Source organism: Schistocerca nitens, chromosome 5 (assembly GCF_023898315.1).
Source record: "Schistocerca nitens isolate TAMUIC-IGC-003100 chromosome 5, iqSchNite1.1, whole genome shotgun sequence".
NCBI lineage: Eukaryota > Metazoa > Arthropoda > Insecta > Orthoptera > Acrididae > Schistocerca > Schistocerca nitens.
In genome coordinates this window covers 367,471,352-367,498,063 of record NC_064618.1, presented here as the reverse complement: position 1 = coordinate 367,498,063, position 26,712 = coordinate 367,471,352, and the positions used below count along the sequence as shown (strand labels likewise).

The window sequence follows — 26,712 nt, the reverse complement described above, 5'->3', positions numbered from 1 at the left end:
ATACCTTTTGTGCTGTCGAGACTGGTGCGGATCCAAAGATGATCTTCGTTCGACCTATACGTGCCGGGTGGTCAGAAACAGTTCGAAAAGCTGATAAGGGTGTTGCAGACTAGGTTGTGCTGAGAAATATTTGTTAAGAAAAATAAGATACGTTGCGCCGTTTCCGAGTTAACTAGCCCTTTTTTTTGTTTTTGTCTTGTGAGTAGGGCTTCCAGTCGGGTAGACCGTTCGCCGAGTGCAAGTCTTTCGATTTGACGCCACTTCGGCGACCTGCGCGTCGATGGAGATGAAATGATGATGATTAGGACAACATAACACCCAGTCCCTGAGCGGAGAAAACCTCCGACCCTGCCGGGAATCGAACCCGGGCCCGGAGGATTGACATTCTGTCGCGCTGACCACTTAGAACTAGCACTGAAGTTAGGCAATCAGGCCGTTGCGCACGCGAACTCGAGCGGCCTGCCATATACAATTAGTATCAGCTGTTCTCATGATGATAGCGTACGCAACTGCTCAGCCTTTGGCTAACTACCGTCCCACGTCCCATTTTTGTACTGCTCTCGTGTTCGGTTTTAGGAAACCAAAGAAAGAACGTTTGCCGTCACCGTCTCTGGCAGGCCGATCGAACTTAAAGCGCGCAACCGCCTGAATAGCTAACTTCAGTGTTAACTAGGAAACGGTACAAGGCATCGAGGTTTTTTTTAAAGAATTATTTCTCAGCACAACCTTCCCTGGAACACCGTTACAATTTTTTCTGACTATTTTTGACCATCCTGTGTACGTAGGAACGTCAGGTAGTGAACTACACATATCGTACGAAACTAAGAAGGAGAGGTCCCAGTGGTAAAACTACTTTTTGAAACCTTCTATATGGTTATGTGGGTTAACATCCCAGATATCACAAACTGCAGCCAGTCACCCTGGTGGGTCCTCATTTGCCAGTAATTGACGAAATTAATTCGAAATTTTCCGTGACACTCAATACCGTTAAAAAAAGTTACAATTCATGGCCTGGCTGTGTGGTGTAATGGATAGGGTAAGGACTTCACATTCAAGAAGTTGTGGGTGCTAATCGCATCATTCAATTAACTCATTTAAATGCAATTTTTTTATTTCCATTCCTTTCTCACATCATCGTAATCATAATATTAACTTCTTTATTTTTAAATGAACACACCGCCATTTGACAGTAATGTTGTTTATTTAATTACGACCAATATATCGGCGTTTTATGCCATTTCAAATGATAAAGTTTATGTTACTTTTTTTGCTGAACATCAAGCACAAAATTGGCCATAAATTAAGAAAAATCATTTTACATCTGGCATTTCGTGGGGAGTCAATATTTTTCTTAATTTATGGCAAATTTTGAGCTCGATGTCCTGCAATATATGCTAATGACCTAAATCCAATCAGTTGAAATGGCATAAAAGGCGGAAACCTGGGTCATAATTAAATAAACAACAATACAGTCAAATGGCGGTGCGTTCATTTAAAAAGTATTGCATGACTGTTGCTTAGGAATATGAAAAACTGTTTACTTCTTCATTTGCTTTTATGTTTCTTCCTATCATCCTTTTTCTGTTGGAATCCTTGTTCATGTGTTTTTAATTAATTTTATGTATTATTTCAATTTAATTTCTTTTGTCTTATCATCCTGTCTTTTTCGACCAGGTTATTGCATTCATTATATTTATTCCTCACTTTGCTCGAATTCCGTTTTACTTGCATACTCTTCTTTCACTTAAATCTTCATCTGCATTATATTGTCCATAGTGCAGAAGGTACTTAAGATATCTTTTAAATCTTTGTATGACGATTGAAATGCAAAAAAATCACACATTTTGTAACGAAAACTACATTTTGCACATCATTGCACAGTTAATATAAATAGATTATTTCATCTTTTGTTTTTTAACGGACAGATAATTTTCAAATAATTGAATATTATAATAGATTAATATAATTAAATTCAGATTTACAAAAATTCCGAATGGAAAAAGAATAATATAAAGAAAAAATGAAGCAAATGAAAAAGTTCATCCGGTAATTCAAATGATGTGACAAAGCAACAGAAATAAAGAAAATACATTTAAAGCAATTAACTGAATAAAAATAACGATCAATGTCATTTCAATAAAGATTTAAAAATAAATAAAATTAATGTACCTCCTAAGATTCCAACTCGCAACCTTCTGCAAATCCATTACACCACACAACCAATTCCCAAAACAATCTTTTTGAACATACTAAGCGTCACGCAAAATTCCGCAAAATTGTCTTGGTCACTTACTGGGAAACGAGGGCCCGTCACCGTATATTTGGTTTCAAAAGGTCTATCCCACCGCTGGGGCTCTCCTTGTAAGACGATGCACAACAATTATGGTGCATTGTCAAAAGAGAGTAGACGTTCCTGGTGTCCTGCACGGTTTTGTTGCGGTACAGATAACAGGAGCATCACAGAGTCCCGTGAAATGTTGAACCAACTGGAAACGTACTCTTAAGTTGATGTAGGCGAACCAGTACGATTCTTGTGGGCAAAACGTCTGAACTGCACACAGATTCAGCGTGATATTCAAGAGGTGTCGCGTTCAGCCGTAGGGAAGCGGTGCGAACAGTTGAACCAAGGTCGCAAAGACGCGGGTGGTGCAGTCCATGTGTTGCACCATGCGATTTTGGCAAGCTGAAAGGACACTATGGGAAAGACATTTTCCAATGATGAGGACATTGACACAGCTGTCGCCGAATTGTTCCGTGACCAAAGAATGGATTCCTATCGTCGAGGCGTTGAACGATTGGTAGAAAGTTCCGGGTTGTTTACAGAGACTTCAGAGACTTAAATTTTTATCTTGAAATCGTGTGTGTGTGTGTGTGTGTGTGTGTGTGTGTGTGTGTGTGTGTGTGCGTGTGTGTGTGTGAGACTTTGAAGTGTAGTGCAGCATCAAGTAAAATATACTTGGCCTGCCATAATGAAGTGTAAGTTACTTTCCTAAGTCCGCTCGTATGGTGAGGCCCCCTTTAGCGTATAACAAGGCGTTTTACATACAGGGAGTCTTGGGGGTAATGGTCAGCATTCATGGATGTTACAGAACAATAATTTGAAGCAAAAAGACTTCATATAGACGTATGCCCTACTTCGAATGGTTTCCGAGACAGAACACATTTAATGTACATTTGTTTTTCGGCTAGTTGCGCACGTATTTGTCTTATGCAAATTGTATTCTACTCCAACCTACCTCGCTGCTTGGAACCTCTTTGCTCAGGATGTCTTTCGACCATTAAACTACCCCGTTAAATGCGCAGTTCTCTATGTTGTGTTGTCAGTGAAGTAATGCAGGTAATTGAGCGTATCAAGGAGAAGCGTAAGTTAGCTGTTTGAACACGCGGTGGCTAAATTTCCACACACTAATACTAATGAAAATAATGCTGATATGGCATATGTTTGCTGCTTCTGCGATGGTAGTGCTCCCGCTGCTTTCGAAGAATGTCGTCGGCACTTTCCGACAAATCGTGTTCCAAATCGTAGCGTGTGTACCGTAGTTTTCAGCACGCTGCATGAAACAGGTATTTTTCAAAGTTCCCTTTTTTTCTTGTGAATGTTTAGTTCAACAACCTGTGCAGCGTAGTCCTACTATCACCATACGGCGACTTTCTACATGTATCAGTGTCTCACGAACATTACATGCCGAAAACTTGCACTTACTTCACATACTTCCACAATGGTTAAACGACAGTCGCCATTTGCTTCATCCACCGATGAAGCCACGTTTACACAGAATGTAATCAAGAACACGCGTAATAATTATCGAAGGTTGCAGGAAATTGATGCGCTAAGTGGAAAACAATCTCCAAGTTGGTTTTTATATCAGTGTTTGGTGCACAGTTAAAATATTTAAAATAAGTAAATGACGCGGAAGAACACATTTAACAAATTACAGGTGCGGTTAATTCTTAGTGCGATTGAGAAAAGAAAGTTCAGAAATGAATTTTTTTCTGAAGAACAGGAGTATGGCCAAGAGCAGACTAATTAAGAGACGAAACAGTGCAAGAGCAGGTAGAAGTAAAACTATTTGATCGTAGAGTACCTAAAATACTCGAACGCCTCGTGCGAACACATTTACAGGATGAGCAACACGCAGCTTCTCAACTCAGCATTACATTATGAAGACTGTTTGGGCTTAAAACCTACTTTGTAAATATTCACCTGGAAGTTATTTTCCTCGAAAACTCACTATTTACATACAAAGTATATTTAAATATTCCCTCTTGAACCATACACAATTTCTTATTGCTCACCATTTCCCAAATACATATTGTTATTGTTACACCATTTCCGTCCTTCTTTTCCTTAGTTTACCGCCACAAATAAGTAATATTCTAAATACAGAATATGTAGCAACTGGGGTTACGGCCATCAGTTTAATTGTTTTTTGCACAATGTTCACCTTAATAGAACAAGAAGGATTAGACAGAAATATTACTATACTGCGACTACATTAAAGGAAACTGTCGGAATAGGCTGAGAAGAAAAAATTCAAAGCATATAAATAGTTTAAGAAAGTACATGCAAATCAGACGGAAATTTGCATAAATGAGCAAGAAATAAAAGTCACAGAGGCCACGGTAAGAAGTTAAAAGTTCTCCAACAGAAAACAAATCTGATAACATAGGAGAACTACGTATATATTCCTCAGAGACGATAGTATTTTTTCACAGTTTCAGTTAAATTTCATGAAAATTGCTACATCCGTGCACAAAACTATTCTGTTAAGCAATTTAAATGTGTAACTGCAATGTATGGACTCTTCTGATTTCTTTTTTTTTTCCCTTTGGCATTCTCTCTTACTGTGGGAAGAGTTTTGATTTGTTCCGACAAGAAAATTACAAAACCGTACGTACAGGTGTCTACATCATTCGCAACTCTTGTTTGCAGATATAAACAGTTGTGTATTTCATAAGTGAGGTACTCTTGAGCTTCCGAAGATGTAATTATTCCCGTGAATATACTTTTTTCCCAGAAAGCTGCAAATGCACATTTACGCATCAGTAACGATGAGTGTGTTTCGCTTACAACACGAGGGCTTAACTGATTAAACATTCCGTTTAGCTACTCAAGCGTGATTGTCCATCTCAAGTCTTAAGAGAACACAATATACTTTAGAGGCAATGTTGCTTCTTTGCTCTCCTTTCTGCCCACTGGGATCTTGTCGTTCTCGTCTTACTTGAGGTCATTAACTTATTGCGAAGCCCCTTACATGTGCCATTACAATCGTCTCATCATGAAAAATGTCGAGAGAAAGTTTCACTGGCTCCTTTCGATATTTTTCTCTTATTGCACGAAAAAAGATGTTTCCTGAGAAATATAAGAGGTACAGTACTTCATTAGATAGCAAGAGAGTACACTGTTTCCTGTAAATCAGTAAAAAGGAAATGATGCCGAAAGAAATACAATCTCAGCGGAATATTTGCATTTGTGCTCGTTATACGAAACGTTTTGGGTAATAATGTATCTAATTGTGTGTGTGTGTGTGTGAGACAGAGAGAGAGAGAGAGAGAGAGAGAGAGGGGGGGGGAGCAAATAACCGTTCTGTCGTCCTCTTATGAAACATGGATTTGCCGGCCGCGGTGGTCTCGCGGTTCTAGGCGCGCAGTCCGGAACTGTGCGACTGCTGCGGTCGCAGGTTCGAATCCTGCCTCGGGCATGGATGTGTGTGATGTCCTTAGGTTAGTTAGGTTTAAGTAGTTCTAAGTTCTAGGGGACTGATGACCACAGCAGATGAGTCCCATAGTGCTCAGAGCCATTTGAACCATTTGAAACATGGATTTATTTTGATCACTTCAGTAACATTATTACGTATTTACTTTTTGTTAAAGCGGGATTTCCTCATTAGGAATTTTTTGTATAGGAGCACTTAAGAACGAGGCGTTAGTCTTGAAACTGGTTTTTACAAGTAAAGATGTCAACTGCAGCTACTGAACATTTCCTCGATGAGAGTTTTATATCCCGCTTGGAAATGGAAATGAGCGTTTGGCGTCATTCGCCGGGAGGCCCCTTACGGGGCAGGTCCGGCCGCCTTGGTGCAGGTCTTACTACATACGACGCTACATTGGGCGACCTGCGCGCCGTATGGGGATGAAATGATGATGAAGACAACACAACACCCAGTCCCTGAGCGGAGAAAATCTCCGACCCAGCCGGGAATCGAACCCGGGCCCGTAGGACGGCAATCCGTCACGCTTTCCACTCAGCTATCGTGGCGGGTTGAAACAGTAGAAGACACTAAAGAAGATTAAAAATTGCTAGCTTTATTCGCGACTGATGTTTACTTGAAGAAATTGTATGATTTCGCAAGTTCACTCTGTGTTTGAGTTAAAATGCGTACGAGTGGGGGAGGGGGTGGGGGTGGAAGGGGTAACATATCAAAGATTTCTTAGTCGAAGTGAGAGTAAATTGCTTTCGTTGTATTTAACCGTTTCATTTTGGTCGTGTTTGTTATTACGCTCTAACATTCTGCACTGATAACAGCACTTATCGAGCTTCTGTTGGCCAATTACAAAGCGTTGTACTGCGTCACCTGCTAGGGAGAATTACGCTACTTCGGCGCTTGTATAATCCTGTGTTGCGCGGCGAAATAACGGTGTAGTGTTCATGTGCACCAGGCTGTAGCCACACACCACACACCGAGCGAAAAGTGCAACAACAGCATATATTTGCACGTATAACAACGGCACGCAACACGGGCTCGAGCAAGCGAAGTAATAACGCAATTTACCGCCCCATGATGGAGCACAGACTCCGAAACGGGCCGTAATCGACTAATAGAAGCACAACGGCGGCTCGTAATAGTGTTTTAGTATTCATAATGGAATTACAACGTTTTCCCTTTCATGCGCACCAGCTAAAAGCAGACCTCTGACTCTGTAATAGGCGATGGCCATGGAAGCAATGCACGACTGGTTCGCTGGAACGCTCCATCGTCCTATGATGTTCACGTCTCACGTCTCTTGCTGAATCAGGTCATCGCGACACGCGACGATGCAACTGAAATATCCACTAGATTCCTTCCACGTCCCGAACATTCTCAAGTTCTGACAATGAACAATCACACCCACCTGTGGAACTACTTATTGGCTTGTCTGCGTAACAAATTTGTACAACAAAGGCAATGGAGTGTAGTCGAATAAAGTCATATGATGATAATTCGATTAGAAAATGACACACTGATAGAAATAGACAAGTTCTCTTTGTGTAGCAAATGACAGAGGCTGGCAGAAGTATGGAGACTCAATGGGCAAAGAAATATAGGCGGACGACATAAATTATGAAGTGACTCATGAAGCCGGAAGCATAACCCTAGATGGATATTGGTGGTGGTGGTGGTGGTGGTGGTGGTGGTGGTGGTGGTGGCGGTGCTGATGAATGATGGACGACTGATGATGGATGTTCAGATGAATGACGGATGGTGAATAAATGAAAGATGGTGAATGAATGATGACCATGCTGATGATGCTGATGATGAATATGTGAATGAGAATGAATAGTGAATGAATGATGGTGGATGTATCAACATTGCCAGTGATGTAGATGGTGACGTGTATGATGTTGCTTATACTGACGATGATATTATTGTTTGCGTACTTTTCTTTCTTCAATTCACTTGGTCTTGTTTTTACTATTAATTTATACAAATGCCACCTCTTTATTAATACTCTTTCTTGTCTGTCAATCTTTTCAGTTCAAATTTTGCAACTGATTTTAAATCAACTTTCCGATGAGCTAGAGACCTGATATTTTAGTCGTGACCCAGAACTGTAATACAATGCAATATTAACACGCTTTCTTGTTTGGTGTATGGCGGAGGGTACATTGTGTACCACTGCCATTTCCCCTTTTGCTGTTGTAGTCGCAAATGTTTCCCGGGAAGAACGATTGTTGGACAGCCTTCGAGCGAGCTTGAATCTCTCTAATTTTTCCCTTCACAGCCTTATGTAGGAAGAAGCAATTTATTGGTTCAGTCAAGTGAAGAGAAACTGAAATAAATCTGAAATTTGACACATATCTGTTGTAATGTCATCAAAACGTTTGAAATAGATTAAAAATTTCTCACACGCAGAGCCTAAAAACCAAAAAATAGTTATTAAATAAAACAGAATTTTTAATGTATCAATTTTTAAAATTAAACTGAGAAATTTAAAATAATTTATTCTAACTCCATATACTGTAGATTCCTAACCCCAGAAAATTAGTCCTGGAACTTTATGATTGTGAATTTTTAGTAGCTCGAAAATACTTTTTAACATTTACAGTGAAAAACATGGGATATCTGATGCATGAGTAGTATAACCCCTTACTATTACACTACTTTTACGGCCTTGCCGCAGTGGATACACCTGTTCCCGTCAGATCACCGAAGTTAGGCGCTGTCGGGCGTGGCCGGCACTTGGATGGGTGACCATCCAGGCCGCCATGCGCTGTTGCCATTTTTCGGGGTGCACTCAGCCTCGTGATGCCAATTGAGGAGCTACTCGACCGAATAGTAGCGACTCTGCTCAAAGAAAATCATCATAACGGCCGGGAGAGCGGTGTTCTGACCACACACCCCTCCTATCCTCATCCTCAACAGAGGGTGACACGGCGGTCGGATGGACCCGATGGGCCACTTGTGGCCTGAAGACGGAGAGTGCATTACACTACTTTTCAGTTGATACTACATGCACCTCGTTTTTCGTTTTAAATCTTACAAGTATTTTCGTAGCTATTAAAAATTCACAATCACACATTTTCAGGACTGTAGGCCTACGTATGGGAATGGGGATCTGTATGGGTCTAGGAGAAATTATTTTATAGTTTTTAGTGCGATTTAAAAATGTGGTATATTAATAATTTATTTATACATATATAATGTTTTGAGAAGTATTATTCTCTGGTTGTACTATCCGACAAATTATCTTTTGGCTGAACAGATTCCAGCCTACTACTTCAACTGTTTCTATCTGAGCTTTTCAAGGTATTTTTTAAATTTGTTCTCCTTCATTATATTATTCTTTAATTTTCTGATGTATGTCATAATCAGGTCTTCCAGTCTTATTGTTGGAAGTCTTTGATCAGGTCCATAAACGTTTTAATTTTCGGCTTCTAATATCTGCTGCCAAATTTGATCATTTCTCTGTTGCTTTACGGGATTTCTGTGTGATTTTGATGGTATACATTATGAATATGTGTAAATGACGATAGTGTCAATGAGCAAGGTTACCATAGGGATGTTGATGCTAATCATGATTGGATGATAACTGAATAGAGGAATGATAAATAAATATTGTGGGTGAAACAGATGATGATTGTGATGATGAAGATTATGATGCTGATAAAGGATGCTGATGTTAATAATGATAGTATATGTGATGATCATATAGATGGTGGTGATGGTGATAGTGATGATGGTATAGGTAATGATCATATAAATTGTGATGAAATGGTTGATGATAATGGTAATGACAATAATGATGATGATGATGATGATGATGTAAGTAATAAAACCTAGTACGGTGTTCTCGATGGTGAGTGGTCATCAGAGGTGAGGGTATCATCTGGAGTGCCCCAGGGAAGTGTGGTAGGTCCGCTGTTGTTTTCTGTCTACATAAATGATCTTTTGGACAGGGTGGATAGCAATGTGTGGCTGTTTGCTGATGATGCTGTGGTGTACGGGAAGGTGTCGTCGTTGAGTGACTGTAGGAGGATACAAGACGACTTGGACAGGATTTGTGATTGGTGTGAAGAATGGCAGCTAACTCTAAATATAGATTCTTTTTCGTATTCATCTGCATTAATTTACATTTAACTCTAAATATAGATAAATGTAAATTAATGCATATGAATACGAAAAAGAATCCCGTAATGTTTGAATCCTCCATTAGTATTGTAGCGCTTGACACAGTCACGTCAATTAAATATTTGGGCGTAACATTGCAGAGCGATATGAAGTGGGACAAGTATGTAACGGCAGTTGTGGGGAAGGCGGATAGTGGTCTTCGGTTCATTGGTAGAATTTTGGGAAGATGCGGTTCATCTGTAAAGGAGACCGCTTATAAAACACTAATACGACCTATTCTTGAGTACTGCTCGAGCGTTTGGGATCCCTATCAGGTGGGATTGAGGGAGGACATAGAAGCAGTTCAGAGGCGGGCTGCCAGATTTGTTTTTGGTAGGTTTGATCATCACGCGAGTGTTACGGAAATGCTTCAGGAACTCAGGTGGGAGTCTCTGGAGGAAAGGAGGCGTTCTTTTCGTGAATCGCTACTGAGGAAATTTAGAGAACTAGCATTTGAGGCTGACTGCAGTACAATTTTACTGCCGCCAACTTATATTTCGCGGAAAGACAACAAAAATAAGATAAGAGAGATTAGGGTTCGTACAGAGGCATATGGGCAGTCATTTTTTCCTCGTTCTGTTTGGGAGTGGAACAGGGAGATAAGATGCTAGTTGTGGTACGAGGTACCCTCCGCCACGCACCGTATGGTGGATTGCGGAGTATGTATGTAGATGTAGGTGGAGAACTGGCAGTGATACAGAAGTAGGATCAGAGTATGGGTTTACAATGTGTTAGTAAGTAGTGTACTTGAAAATATTTGGGAGATGGACTAAGGGGGGGGGGGGGGGGAGACAGCCAGTGGTTACTTACTCTGCGGCTTGAGCAGTATCTCGACCATGTCGCTGCCGTAGGGGTTGGTGACGGAGCAGTTGTAGGCGCCGAAGTGGCGGTCCTGCGCGTCGCGGATGACGAGCGCGCTGCGGATGCCGTCGGCCGTGGGCTCCTCGAGCAGCGTGTAGTCGCTGTCGCCCGGGTCGAGCTCGGCGCCGCGGAACGTCCACATGACGTGGTCCGGCTTGGGGATGGAGTAGGCGACGCACTCGAGCCGCACCGTGTCGCCCTGCTGGCCGAACTGCGTGCGCTGGCTGCTGATGGTGGGCGGGCCCTTGAGGTAGACCGTCGCCTCGGCGCCCACCTCGGGGAAGCCCATCACGCTCGCCTTGCAGTAGTACCGGCCCGCCGTGTGCCGCTCCACGTCCAGCGTCAGGTTCACCGACGTGCCCACCACCTGTCCCGGGGTCAGAAGCAAGTCACTACCCTGCCTCGGAACTAGTAAACATTTAACCAATTGCCAACGACAGACGAGATATTTGAATAAAAGTCGTATTTCTAACCACCAACAGTGGTAGTAAGTAAATCTGTATTAACTATCGGTAAATTACAGCCTGTATGACGATGTTCTTACTGTGGCGTCAAATAAAATAAAAATATGACCACTATGACGCCACAGTAACAACGTCGCCATACAGGCTGCTGTAATTTCACGGCACGTCAATATGATCAGATGTTCGGATCTCGAAGCTAATAAACATTTACTTATCAGCATCTTTGGCGAACTATGAGGCACCTCCTGCACAAAGCATACTGAAACAAAATTTTATTGTTAAAGTTGTACAACTCTGCTTCCGCCATTTGTCGATAGGTGGCCACAACGGTAAGTAGCAGTCGAAACAGATCGCAGACGTCAGGCAGTTAGGTTGGACCTCTGTCAACATAACCTCATTCAAACATTAACCCTTTTGTGTCTGCATCATAAAGTTGTTCTTGATTGAAAATGTCAGTTTACGAGGCTAATTCTCGTCATCTGCGGGAGATGTTACTGTTTTGTTTCAATATGGAGAAAACAGCGGCTGAGTCTCGTCGAATGCTCTCAAGTACGTATGGTAAGGACGCTATTAGTGAAAGAACGTGTCCTGAGTGGTTTCAACGCTTCAAGAACGGTGATTTTAACGTCGTAGACCAGCATAGTGGTGGGAGAGAGAATGTTTTCGAAGATTATGAATTGGAGACACTGCTCAGTGAAGAATCGCGTCAGACTCAAGAAGAATTGGCACAATTACACAGAGAGTGACACAACAAGCCATTTCAAAACGTCTCAAGGCTATGGGAATGATTCAGAAAGAAGGAACTTGGTTCCCTTGTGAGCTGAAGCCAAGAGACGTTGAATGGCGTTTGTGTGTTCGTCAACAGTTGCTTCAGAGGCAAAAACGGAAGGGATTTCTGCATCGCATTGTGACCGGGGACGAAAAATGGGTTCATTACGATAACCATAAACGCTAAAAATCATGGGGATATCCCGGTTATGCTTCCACGTCGACGGCCAAACCGAATATTCACGGCTCCAAGATCATGCTCTGCATTTGGTGGGACCATCTCGGCGTCGTGTACTATTTGGTGTTAAAACCAAGTGAAACAATCACAGGTGCTCGATATCGAACGCAGTTAATGCGTTTGAGCAGAGCATTAAAAGACAAACTGCCGCAATACGGCGAGAGGCACTGTAAAGGGATATTGCGGCATGACAGCGCCCGACCCCACGTTTCAAAAGAGGTCAAAACGTACTTGGAAACGTTAAAATGGGAAGTCCTACCCCACCCTCCGTATTCTCCAGACATTGCTCCCTCTGAATATCACCTGTTTAGATCAAAGGCGGATGGCCTGGCTGACCAACACTTCCGATTTCACGAAGAAGTCACAAATTCGATCGATTCGTGGATACCTTCAAAAGATGAACAAATTTTTCGACGCGGTATTCGTACTTTGAATGATACATGTGCAACCAGTTTGTTTCATTAAAGCCTCAAATGTTCGGGAAAAACGGCGGAAGCAAAGACGTACATCTTGTATTTATTTAATTCCCGTCAGAAGCAAGCAGACAGTCGGCCTTTACTCTTCAAGCACACCTTACCTGCGAAAGATATCTGAGATGATAACAGAATACAATGTCTGTTGTATCCTCCAACGTCTGTCCAAAAAGTTCCGAGATTGATTTTGCTCCTGGCGTATAAGCGCCGTCAGGTACTACGGTGGCAGCTTGAAGTAACAAGTGTAAACTACAGGTATGCATTCATCCAGTCACATATGAGCATGCAGTGTTAAGTAGTGGACGTGCGGCAACAGTGTGTCAACCTTGTTGTGTTGCAAATAGTATATCAAGTATTCGAGAAAGAACAGAAAAGTGTGTGCAAAGCTTGTGCCTCACACCGTGACTCCAACGGGGTGTGCACACCTGTCGCGACTTGATTGAAATGTAAGACGACGTTACCGACAATCAACCCAATTTGAAGCACGAGTTGCTCAAAATCGATAGTCTGACGGCGTTGTATGAACGTTCTGTGCGTTGTACTCAATTAGGGTTGAGAATATGTAGTACACCTGAAGCATTAAAATCACCATCGTTAACTTATCTCTACTTTTTATTAATCCATTCACGAAACTTTTTGCGCTGTAGGGATATGTTCCACTCATAATTTTTCAGCTGGTTTTCACACAGACACAACAAGCTTACTTTTATATGACGTAACATTTAAATTTTTGCTTAAATGGAGCTGAAAGTAAAATACAGTACATCTTTACCTAAGATACTGAGTGTCACAATGATTCCACCTTCCAGTGACACATTCTGAAGTAAGGAAGCTAATTATGAGGATTGTCCAGAAAGTGAGTTCCGATTGGCCGCTACACCTTCAAGGTCCGATTTAGACATTTATGGTAGGGTTGTACCAGCTTTCCAATAACCTCGCCGTAGAAGTCAGCAATCTTTGCTTTCCGCCAGTTCTCTACGCTGGTCTTCAACTTCTCGTCTATGCCAAAATGTATTCATAACCAGCTGTGCATGTGAGCAGAGATGAGAATCAGAGGGAGCCAAGTCCGGGCTGTATGGAGGGTGATCAGACAATCCCCATCGGAAACGCTACAGGAACATCTTCATTGCCTCTGCAGTGTGCCGCCGAGAATTGACATGAAGCAGGAAATCCATGACAGTTATGTTATATGCGGTCGCATGAAATCAAGCGAAATCTTTCGGCAGGCACTCATACTTGGCTGGGGACTGTTCGCGGCGACTGAAAAGCGCGATGTCGCGCGATCCATGCGCATATCAACTGCCTGACACGTCTGTGCATAGCTTCAACGGATGTTCACTATGTTCTCCATTTCGCAACTGTTACTTTCTGGACACCCTGGTACGCCTGGAAAGTTCTGAACTCCAGTTTTCGCCACTACTGTCTTACGTTTTCACAAATGGGCACACATGGCCAAGGACGGATCCAGTTTCCCAAAGGGAACGATCTGGATTTCCCCATTATAGTCTTTGGTGTGATGTCAGCAGCTCGTTGTTACTACCGTCGTCATCATTCTTATCTGTCGGGCAGGTCAAGTTCAACCAAAGCCGACCGTCATTTTTGAAATGGCGTCAAAGCCGCGAGGTTACCTAGACAGAGGTGGGTGGTGCGAGACTTACCTTGGAGGTGCCGTCGTCGTGTATCCAAACGATGTCCGCGGGCGGGTTGCCGTCGACGTCGCAGGACAGCGTCACCGTGGATCCGGGGTCCGCCTGCACGCTGCGCGGTCGGCTGCGGAACTTGGGCCCATCTGCACACCACCACCACAGTTACACACTCATCACGCTCCACGCACTTCTATTTTTCATCTTCAATAAAAAGAAAATGGTTCAGATGGCTCTAAGCACTATGGGACTTAACATCTGAGGTCATCAGTCCCCTAGAATTTGAAACTGAAACCTAACTAACCTAAGGGCATCAGATACATCCGTGCGCGAGGCAGGATTCGAACCTGTGACCGCAGCAGCCGCGTGGTTCCAGACTGAAGCGCCTAGAACCGCTCGGCAATCGCGGCCGGCCATCTTCGATAGAAACAAATGCAGTACAAGTACTAAAATATTTCCAGTTCTCTGTACAATATTCTGATCGTAATCTACCTGACGGATTTCAACGAAGTACTGGACCGGGGCGCGAATCCGGGATCTTTGTCTTCTGCGGACAATTGCTCTACCAACTGAGCTACCTAAGCACGACTCACGACCTGAACTCACAGCTCTACTTCTGCTGCTACATCATCTCCTGCATCCAAACTTCGCATATCTCCTTCATAATTTGCGGGAGTAGCACTCGTGGAACAAGGGGTATTGCGGAGACATGGCTTAGCCACAGCCCGAGGTATTGTTTCCAGAATGAATTAATCCTGGATACTGATCGTAAGTTTTCATTTGTATTTTCAATATACATTTTAGAATGGTAACGTTGTCGCATATGTCTTAATTCGTATGAGACAAAATAAAATGAGCACTGCTAACGTACTGGATTCCCATTCCGGTCCTCAGCTCGTGGTCGTGCGGTAGCGTTCTCGCTTCCCGCGCCCGGGTTCCCGGGTTCGATTCCCGACGGGGTCATGGATTTTCTCTGCCTCGTGATGACTGGGTGTTGTGTGCTCTCCTTAGGTTAGTTAGGTTTCAGTAGTTCTAAGTTCTAGGTGACTGATGACCATAGATGTTAAGTCCCATAGTACTCAGAGCCTTTGAACCATTTGATTCCCATTCCAGAATATCAGGCTTCAGTTTCCCATCTAATCACCGACATTTAGGTATTCGGAGGTTGTCCTGACTACTGTAAGTGATGATAATGTCTGTAACAAAGGCAGAGAACACGGCGAACGTCTGGATCACGTCGCATCATTTATTTAGGGAGAATAATGAGAATCGTTATAAAAGGGGACTATGATGGGCATTCACCAGAGGGAAGGCTATCATAGACCCTCTCTACAATGATGCAGTTATTTCCATAAAGACACCGTTACTGTGTGTCTAATGGATGTAAAGTAATTTGTGGAGATGATCATGATGCCACTTATCTTGACCCTGCTGAATATCCGTTGCACATGTGGCTTCGTTGGCTAGCCGATTATTGATTTCTTTGCTGCTCTGGATGAAAAAGATGCGGGATTTGACTATTACCAGACTACTGAAATCATGAATCAGGATTCCACGATTTTTTGTTTAGAAGAAACACATATTTATTGCCAGAACTTTGAACTAGAAGGTAATTTATTAAATTTCACGATCTTGAAACACAAAAATAAAGCACCACGTGCCCTGTGGTCCCAACACGTTTATCAAGTGACACACATAAAACCAACAAGTCTAGACCGCAGCCAAAACACAAGTGGCCGAAATCACGTTGCTGACCCAAGATCAAATTGTTCAAATGGCTCTGAGCACTAAGGGACTTTGAGGTCATCAGTCCCCTATAACTTAGAACTACTTAAACCTAACTAACCTAAGGACATCACACACATCCATGCCCGAGGCAGGATTCTAACCTGCGACAGCAGCGGTCGCGCGATTCCAGAGTGAAGCGCCAAGAACCGCTCGGCCACACCGGCCGGTACCAAAGATCACAGAGTCATATCGACAAAGAACTTACGGTTTCTGTATCGATTATTGATACTACATTTTTAAGTTACATGAAATATCAAATAGCAAAAAGGATAATTCAGGGACAATAATAATAATAATAATAATAAGAGTGACAAAATTGAACATATCAATAATGCAAGTCAAACTTTTAGAAATAATAAAAGTTGTAATTTAAATATACACACTTTCAAATTTGCATTGATCGCAACACCTATGGGACTTAACATCTGAGGTCATCAGTCCCCTAGAACTTAGAACTACTTAAACCTACCTAACCTAAGGACATCACACACATCCATGCCCGAGGCAGGATTCGAACCTGCGACCGTAGCGGTCGTGCGGTTCCAGACTGAAGCGCCCAGATCCGCACGGCCACACGGGCCGGTGAATGCTTTTTCGAAAACAACTTTAATTAGTGTATAATATCTCGTAAAAAAGTGGGCTCTATTGGTCAGTTACATTACAAGGCCAATAGAAGACTAAGATTTTTTTGGAAAGGTTCTGGAAGAGTGCAGTTCATCTGTAACAGAAAACGCAAGAAAGACATAGTGCGAGCAACTGTGGAGTGTTGTTGCAGCGCTAGAAGTCCTTACGAAGTGGTCATGAGAGCAAACATCGAATGAACTTAAAAAACGGACTCCTAGGATCTTAAAAGGTCGTTACAGCCGATAGGTAACTGCAACACACAGATACTCGGAGAACTTAAATAGCAATCTTTGGACGAAAGAGGGCGCAGTTCTTTTAAAAACCTGTAGGGTAAATTTAGAGAACCTGTATTCGATGAAGACTTATTGATGATTCTGCTGGATCCTTTGTATCTTGAGTAGAACATGACAGTGAGATACGAGATTCGGGCGCGTATAGAGGCAAAGAGAAAGACCATTTTTCCTTGCTTAGTTTTTGAATGGAATAAGGTACAAAGGCGCTAGTACTGGTACCATGTACCCCCTGATAGGGACTGTACAGTGGTTTGCAAAGTATATACGTAGCTATAGACGGTCATTTTAATCTCCCTCATTACGAAGAACATTCAATGATAAAAGAGACAAACTGCTGTAGAAATGAAACGGCTTGTAGGGGGGGGGGGGGGGGGGAGTTACTTTCATGACTTTCGGTTAGAATCACTGGCATGAGTCGAGAACAGCTGACAGCTAAAAGCTGTTTTGTTTATAAACTCAGTATTGCATTTCACGATGGCGTATCAGTTTCAAGTTTCCACATTAATTGAGCAGCGTTCACTGATACGTTTTTTTTTGTTTTCTGAAGGTTAAAAATCGACTAAAGTATTTTCTCGAGTGATTTTACAATACGGCGAAGTTGTATAAACCGCTGAAGAGAACAGAACAATCGGAACTCCGTGACGGACGATAAACTTCCTTGCTAGCCGGTTGAAATGTCAACGCCTTCTCTTGAAACCTGCATTGACGACTTTGTTCATATAGCAAAAGCAGTTGCAGTAAGTGTTGGCACAGTTATCAGTAACAAGCTCAAGTACAGCGCAAGAAGTGAAAGGAGCGTCCCGAAAAAGTTAACGTAACAAGACACGGAAACAAGACTCAGAGTGTGTACAGCCTTGAAAGAACGCTATGAAAGGAAAGATGACCATTTCATAAACAAGATTTTAACCTGCGCTGGATTTTGGGTTCACCATTTTCAACCGAGGCCAAAAGACGAAGCTTGGAATGGAAGCAGAACAGCTCACCTGTCCGAGAGAAATTCAGAAGGTAAGCATCAGCGGGAAAAACGTTGTTTACGGCCTTCTGAGGTGCTCGAGGTATCGTCTTTTGTGATTATTTGGAAAATCAGCGATCAATGAACAGTGCCTACTAATCACTCGTGCTGATGAACAAAGTAAAGAAAGCAATGAGGGAAAAACTTCGCGGATGTCAAAGAAAAGGTGTGATATTGCTACATGACAGTGCTCTCCCTCAAACTGCCCAAATGACCCATGAAACCACTGAAAAAATGGATTGGGAGGTACTGCTTCATCCTCCCTGTAGTCCATATTTCGCCGCCTTGGATTTTCATTTGTTTGGTCCACTTAACGAGTGGAAGGAAATTCCAGCAACAACGAGAGGGCAAAGAATTTGTGAGAAAGTGGCTCGTACAACGAGACGAAAACTTCTTTGCATCAGGTATTAAAAAAAAAAAAAAACTAGTTATTCGTCGGGACAAGTGTATTAATATTGTGGGGATGATGTTTGGAAGTAGTAAAAGTCTGATTTTATAAAAATGCACAGTTTTTTCTACATCAGTTTGTCTCTTTAATTTTTGATGGTTCTCATAGTTATGTGGATGAAGAATATGTAGTTATAGGATGCAGGGTTATTCGTGAAGTGCCTTCAGGATATCAGAAGAGGACTACAAGATTTACAGATAAGAGACACATATCAGAGGGTAGAGCATCTCTGCAAGCTTTTAAATCGCATTATAGATGCTCGATGTGGGAGCTGTTCGTGATGCAGGAGACGTCAGTACGGGCGGAAGAGCAATGTGAGTGATTCATTGAAGTTACCACTGCCTACAGCAACCTGCTTCGGAAATTTGTTCATTGGGTTGCGCCTCTGCAGGCACGAGCCAAGTCAATGCAACAATACGGAACGTCTAATTGGTCCACTTGTTCTGACGTTAGGGACGGGGCTGGTTAAAACCGATACCAGTATTTTATTGCTTAATAACGGCTATTTTTCGGAATTTGTTTGGTCTCGATTATAGGCGGGGTTTTTAATTTTTTACTAAGAACCGTATAAAAAACGGAAATATCAATTAGTCATAGCAGCAGTGCTAAAACTTTTTGTTTTCTAATAACACTTTTTTAAAAATGTGTAATTTTTATTCATAAGATTTCCAAGGCTTTGAAATATTGCATTGTTATTTTAATATTTTAATAACATTGCTTACGGAAAGAAGCAACAAACACATGGCGTAAGAATTGGCTCAATACTGCTGAGAGAATAATGCGCCGGCACGGTAGCTCAGCGTGTTCGGTCAGAGGGCTGAGTGCTCCCTGTAATAAAAAAAACTGAGTCAAAGAGTCAACGATTAACTTAAACGGATGTCTTGTGACGTCCGCTCAGACCCAACGCAACGAACTATATCGAACAAAATGAAAAAAAGAGTACAAAGAAGTGGCTAACGTTGGTGCCTCTGGATCATGGGGTCGCAGTTTTGATTCCCGGCCGGGTTGGGGATTTTTCTCTGCTCATGGAGTGGGTGTTTTGGTTGTCCTCATCATTTCATCATCATCATCATCATTATTATTCGTGACAGTGGCTATATTGGACTGAGTAAAAAATTGGACTGTGTAAAAACTGGGACTTTGTACGGACGCTGATGACCGCACAGTTGAGCGCCCCACAAACCAAACATCATCAATAAACTGTGACATCATATAAGGAGAAAACTTTAAACTTAACAATTCATTAATATTTTATAATAAAAATAGAAAGTAGCTCATCTGTTTCCTGAGTCTATAATAAGACGCCTTTACCTCTTTTTGGCTTTTGGAACGGAAAAATTAACATGAAGTTTCAGTCTTTCGTACTGACTATTCTTAATGCTGAAATAGTAGTATGATCCTCGATTACAACATGATGTTTTGACTAGGGTTTCAAAATTAACATCAATAGGAGACTAATGGTAATTTTTTGCAGTATTCAACCACTTATCACTTTTCGAGAACAGCAGTGAACAGTGGACTGAGAAAGTTTTCTGTTATTTGACTATTTAATTTAAAATTTCAGTTCTATCTTGTAACTGAAGGAGTCAAAACTTTGTCTTTGTCCGATTTCTGCGTTTATTATAGGAAATTATAGGAATACAAAACCAAAAATCGCTTATTTCAGAAACCGGTTAGTTCGAGCGGTTTTAACACTGAGGTTAACCTAGCGCTGGAAAAAAATTAAATACCCGAAAACCGGTTGTTTCAGCGAAACTGCCATCTCTATGTGTCATCTGCAACTACCCCACGGCGCATATTACGAATCGATATTTGAAGAGATGCTCTAGCCACCGACAAGTGTCATTTTCCTGTACGTCTTGTACTTGTGAGCAACCCTGTACGAAACTGTTACAACGCGTACTGCTGGGCAGTGTGTTGGTGGACGCGTACTTACAGTTTACGTCGAGCGTCTCCGACTCCTCGCTCTTGCCGACCGGGTTGTGGACCTCGCACTTGACGATGGCGTCGTGGTACCGCCGAGAGATGTTGTGGATGACCAGCTCGGTGGTGAAGTCGCCGGGCACGGGCTCGTCGTTGAGGTACCAGCGGTACGTCAGGTCGAGCGGGTTGGCGTCCGCCTTGCAGGCGAGGCGCACGTCGGCGCCCTCGGCGATGCCGCCGCGGTGGCCGATGCTGGCGATGCCGCCCCCGCCGCCCCCGTTGGCGCCGACGCCGGCGCCGCCCCCCACCAGGCTGCCAGTGAGGCCGCCCGTGCCGGCGGCGGCGCCGTTGCTGCCCACGACGGCCAGCGTCACCTTGGGCGCGTACTTCACCTCGAGGCGCAGGTGGGCGCTCTTGTAGGTGCGCTCGGCCGTGTTCTGCGCCTGGCACGTGAACGTCGTGTTGTGGTGCTCCTTCTTGGGCGTCAGCTTCAGGATCGACTTGGCAGTGAAGCGCCGTCCGTCGGGCAGCGCCTCCACGATGTACTCGATGCCATCGCGCAGTACGTTGCCCAGGCCGTCAATCCACGTTATCTGTAAGCATTCACCAACAGAATATAGGGCACTGGAGACAAAATCCGTCTGTACGCGATAGTGCTGAAGTGAATATGATGTTAAAACAATCTTCCGATCACTACAGAAGATTAAAGGTCTAGACGGCTCGCTCAAGGATCCATTCGGGGCGCATATGCCTCGTGTCCGTAGCATTTACTGTGGATGTAGGCTGCGGCAATTACTTAGGGCAGGCATAACGCTGCGTTTAGCAGCCCTGCCTTGAGGCTACCAAGTACGTTCGCCTGGGACACAAAGAAAAATCGGCGGTCGCTCAGCACAGCTTGGAAGAAAGTCATTTGAAGCTATGTAAGGCAAGTGGATTCCGGGTCAGCTTAATAAAGAAGTCATCGAAATTAGAACTAGCGACAGCCTCGTAAAGAGAGATGGCGATTATGCAGTAGGTTCTGATTAGGACCCAGAACTGGCGAAAATACGCTGTGAGAGCTCGCAGCCGAGATAGACTATGACTGGCCACGCCGGGACTCGAGTGTACCCCCTAGACCTCTCATCCACTCCGCCTCTGACAAAAGAGCCTCTAAATGCAACAATTATGTATGACGTTTGTGTCATAGAGGTTTGTTCGTAACGCCATAAATGACTGATGCTTGTAGAGAGTGGTATACACACTCCCTCTGTAAATGGTCCGTAATTTTAAATGTAAAGTGTTTGGTAACACTATATGATGACACTTAACAGACGTAAGAAAGAAAATATTATTGTCTTATTATTTGGTCTTGACTATGAGTTATTGTAATTTCAAGTATGATCCTACATAACCAAATGTTTAATCTGATATGATGACCAGTAAAGTCAGATAACTTAAAAAATATAGTATAAGAAATTTAAAATTTTTTGCAACATTTCTTCTTGTTTTACTGGAAAGTCAGCGGTTATGTTACATTTTTTATATAGTGATACAGTCCGAACCGCATAACGATGTTCATTTATTTGCTGGTGACCGGTTTTGACCGCGGTTCTGTTCATCGTCAGACACTTACTCCATAGGAGTCTCCTGAAGCTAGCGAGGAGCAGGCGCCAGTCTAGGAGGCATATAATCACTGCTATGGTTATATTGCAGAGGTTACATGCCTCCTCGCCAGCATCAGCAGACTCCTATGGAGTACGTGTCTGACGATAACCAGAACCGCAGTCGAAACCGATTACCAGTTAATAAATGAGCAACTTTATGCTGTCGGGACTATTCTACATAAAAAATATACCACTTGAATCATGCTGTTATGTTGGATATGCACTACTCACACAATTTGGAAAATTTTGGTGTGTGAAGAGTTGCATCTGAGGATGGGGCTAGCAGCCCTGAAATGGATTTCACAACAAAAAAATTAAAAAGAAATCATTCTCACAGCCAGAGATTAATTTATTTACAATTGCAAATCATCACACAGCTGTTCCCACCGTCCACTACAACGGAAAGTCAAACCGTAAGGAATACATTGTTTCGATACTTACTCCGGATATGTTAATATTGACACTTATTGAAACAATGCTCGATGAACTCAGTTAGCTGAAAACCAGAGAGCTTTAGATAAGATTAGTCTTTACCCCCACAGCTTCGCTTGTGCACATGTCTGACACATATGAGTATACTGCACACATCTCCTCCTCCCCTCACTCTGTGTCCATCTCTTCCTCCCACTGTCTCGGTGTCCACCTCATCCTGCCATCTCTATCTGTCCATCTCCACTGCTCCACTCGTTCTGCCTCTTCGTCCCTTCCTCATCTCTTTGTCCATATCCTCTGTCCCCTCTCTTTAACCATATCTTTCCACCCATCTCTCTGTCCAACATCTCCTCTCTCTTCCTCTTCCACCTTCCCACAACCTCTCTACCCCTTCCCTCTGCCTCCTGCATCTCTCTGACCATATCCCACTCCCCCATCTCTCTTTCCATTTCCTCCTGCCCCTATGTGCTTATCCACCTCCTCCTTTCCCTATCCTGCCGGCCGCGGTGGCCGTGCGGTTCTGGCGCTGCAGTCCGGAACTGCGGGACTGCTACGGTCGCAGGTTCGAATCCTGCCTCGGGCATGGGTGTGTGTGATGTCCTTAGGTTTAAGTAGTTCTAAGTTCTAGGGGACTTATGACCTAAGATGTTGAGTCCCATAGTGCTCAGAGCCATTTGAACCATTTTTTTCCCTATCCATTTCCCTGTCCCCCTCTCTACATCTATCTGTTCCTCCGCTCTCTCCATCAATCTCCTCCTACTCCTCTCTGTTCCTTCCCTCCTTCCCCTTTCTCTATCCTCACCTTCACCTTCACTCCCTATCTGTACCCTTCTGCCCCCTTACCCTGTCCATCCTCCCTCTGTGCATCTCACACTCATCTCAACCTTACCCATTCACATGTATTGTTTCTGCAAAACAGGTCGAAAAAGGAGGCCAACATGAAACCCACAACATACCTGTTGTGCAGGGCAGCCTACATAGGGGTTTAGAAACCATTTTTTGCCTCTGACATATAGGCCGCCATACAAATCAGGTCGATCAGGCAGATCGATATTATTCCCGTGCAACACATCTGTCAAGCAGGGCAGCCTATATGTCAGGGGTTGAAAAGAAACACAGTTTCGCATTTCCACCCCTGTTGGAGCTAAGGCGTTATAAACCCCACAGTGCTGAAACTCATGAAGTTTGCTGTTTGGCTGCCAAATTTGGCTGAAATCGACCAAAGGGTTTTGGAGAAGATCCTTGACATACATATGGACATACATACATAGAAATATACAAACATTGCTGCTTTATTATATACTAGCCTTTACCCTGCAGCTTCACTTGTGTAATCACTCGACATATATATGGCATATAACTCCTCCTTCCCTTTCTGTGTCCACCTCCTTCTCCCAAAATACCTCTGTCCACCTTATCCTCCCACTTCTCTCTGCTAATGACCTCCTCCCCCTCTCTCTTCCCATCGTGTCTGCCTCCTCTCTGACCACATCTTCCTCTCCCTCCCTCTGTCCCTATCCCCCTACCCCTCTTTCTCCACCACCTCCTACTATCCAGCCCATCCTCATCCCTATCTCTGCCCATCTCATCCTCCCTATACTCTCTCTGTTCGTATCTCCCTCCACATTTCCCAATCGATCTTCTTCTTTGCATCCCTTTTCCATCCATCCTTTCCTCCTCTCTGTCCGTCCCCATCTCTCCCCTCTCTTCTTCTCTGCACCTCCTGCCCCATCCTCTCCCCTACCCATGTCAAACTTCACCAACCATGTCCATCTGTGTGTGTAGCCCCTGCAAAACAGGTGGATAAAGTGACACCACTCCCTCGACTTCCCTGTTGTGCAGGGCAGCTGCATATAACAGGCATGGAAACTGTTTCTTACCCCTGATGTGCAGGCTGCTCCGCAAACCAGGTTCATAAGGCAGACCAATACTATTCTAACACATCTGACGTACAGAGCAACCTATTATGCAGGGGCTTACGCTTATGCCTGTATCTCTGCTTCCACTGGATCTTTGTGTGACAAATTCGATTGAAATTGACCCAGAGCTTTTGAGAGGAGATCGCCGACATACGTACATACACACATGTATACATTCATTCCGCTTTTATATACAGAGAGAGATAGAACCACGTGGGTTGTGGACTGGATACTGACCTCTGCGGCGGGCTTGCCCGCCATGGAGACGCACTCGAGCTCTATCTCGCGGTCCTCGGTGGTGACGAGGAAGTCCCCCTGGACGATGCGCGGCCGGTCGGGCGGCACCAGGACCGTCAGCTGCGCGAACTTGGAGCGGATGCCTGGCTCCCCGTTGGCGCCCGGCCCCACCTGGCACTGGTAGCGCGCGTCGTCGTCCAGCATCACCGGGTAGATGTCCAACGAGTAGTCACCTGCCGGCACACAGCGTCTCGCTCACACAGCCGCCTAATGCTACTGCGGAAATTATCCGTCACCGTGTGTGACACACACTCCAGGGCCGGCAGTCTATTATCACCATATCAGAATCAGGCCAATTAGATACTGGCAAGCCTACAGATACCAAACAGACATGAATGATATTCCGGGATAGAGGCATTATCTGTTATTTTTACTGTTAGCACTAGCAGTTGATGCAGGAGTAAGTAATTTTCAAGATGCGGTTTCCTAATGTAAGCAAACCCTATGCGCTAAGTCTGAACGGTTCTTCGTGCATAAATATATACATAGCAGGCAGTTCTGGATGATACAAGAAGCCAGTATCTAGCAGTGTAACGTAACTGGGTAACCTGCCCAAAGCTGTGCAGGTGAGCGCAGTTAGGTTGGCTATGGAAATTACAGACCTCTGTGCAATCCATCGTTTTTAATGTCTACACTGGTATGCGAGTTCTTTTGCCGTCATGTCACGTTTTCGTGGCTGGTACAGTCAGAGTCCGGTCCACGTGGCCCTGCCCTGAGGTAGCGTGTTGGGACAGTTTAAATGAGAGCTATAGACACCAGAATGTCGATAAAAGTTTGCCGTTTACTCGAAGAAACAATTAATGATCTTGATGTTCGCTGGCTGTGACAATCAGATCATACAATTCATAATTACGATCTCATCAGGACCACCGACGACTGCATGCTGCCACCAAAGTAACCTGCCACTTTCTACTGCCATATACGCGGTCATTAGGCAGTATGTCTCTCATTCGCCTTCAATTACATATTTTATTTCTTCACATTGTACGTGTCCTCTTACTCCTGGTATTTAGTTTCCCTTGATTGGCTGAGGATTTTCTCAAGTTCTAATAATAACTATCCTCTAATCAGACGCTTTTATCGTTTACATCAGTGTCTTTTTACCTTCTTCAAACGTGTGACCTTCATTATTAATTTATTTGTGGACAATGTATCAAAATATACTCGTTTAATTGTATCTGCAGTCCACTCATATTTTAGAAGGGTTGTACTATCCTGTTATGTCCTTTATTTTCGTGCCTGATCTGCTCTAATATACTTGTGGAGACAAGGTCGAATCACACCTATAGTAGGAGATGAATTCCATACTTTAGGTACGGTCAGGGCGGGAGGTGGAGTATTGGGTGCTCTTTCCAAACCACACAGCAGGGAACGCGGTTTCACATTTTCACAACTACCGGCCTCCGTAACAGAGGTCGCTAATACAAACTTGTGCGTTGGTGGTTGACGACGACCCCTTCGAATCCTGGTGCGTTAAAGAATTTATGCCACCAGTATTTGGGCAGCAAGGAGAGAGAAGACACTGACGTACATTTCCCAATAATCAGACTTTGCGCCGGCGTCCTGGATTAAACACCAAACTTTTTTGCAGTGTCTCATGAAGTGAGGGTATCCAACACTATTGATCGTGATCCGTCCGTTGGATGGGGACGTTAAGTTCGGCGGCTTCCATAGTGCTATTAGAGACGGGTATGCTACTTGCCGACAGTGTTTTATCACCCTCTCTCTTCCCTCATCGACATACAATGCGTACATGACGCCACACTAGCGAACACACTTTCACAACACTTGAGACTCAGGTCTCACACACCGAGTGGAAGGGGGCCATCGTGTGCGGTGGAAAAAGAGCCGTTTCCAATAGCGCAGCTTAGCCTCCCTCTTGAAATCTCCTAGTCGACAGTGCCATACGACTCGTTTTTTTCTTCACTGTCACTACGTTTAAATGAGGTTCGAAATACGGTTTTTCCATAAATCGACATGCCAATACTGCTTCTGCTAGATCATGTAAATAATCCAA

The 26,712-nt window shown here is 43.6% G+C and overlaps 1 protein-coding gene across 4 annotated transcripts in view; it reads right to left on the bottom strand.

Moving 5' to 3' along the window:
• The window catches only part of LOC126259233 (irregular chiasm C-roughest protein), a 1,966,280-nt gene that overhangs the window by 7,439 nt on the left and 1,932,129 nt on the right, over window positions 1–26,712 (bottom strand). For all 4 annotated transcript variants that reach the window (XM_049955850.1, XM_049955849.1, XM_049955851.1 and 1 more), the window contains 4 exons: window positions 24,636–24,868; window positions 20,418–20,997; window positions 14,332–14,462; window positions 10,680–11,097 (listed from right to left, as the gene is read on the bottom strand). In XM_049955850.1, the coding sequence (XP_049811807.1) occupies window positions 10,680–11,097; window positions 14,332–14,462; window positions 20,418–20,997; window positions 24,636–24,868 (1,362 nt within the window). The remainder of the gene's footprint in view (window positions 1–10,679; window positions 11,098–14,331; window positions 14,463–20,417; window positions 20,998–24,635; window positions 24,869–26,712) is intronic.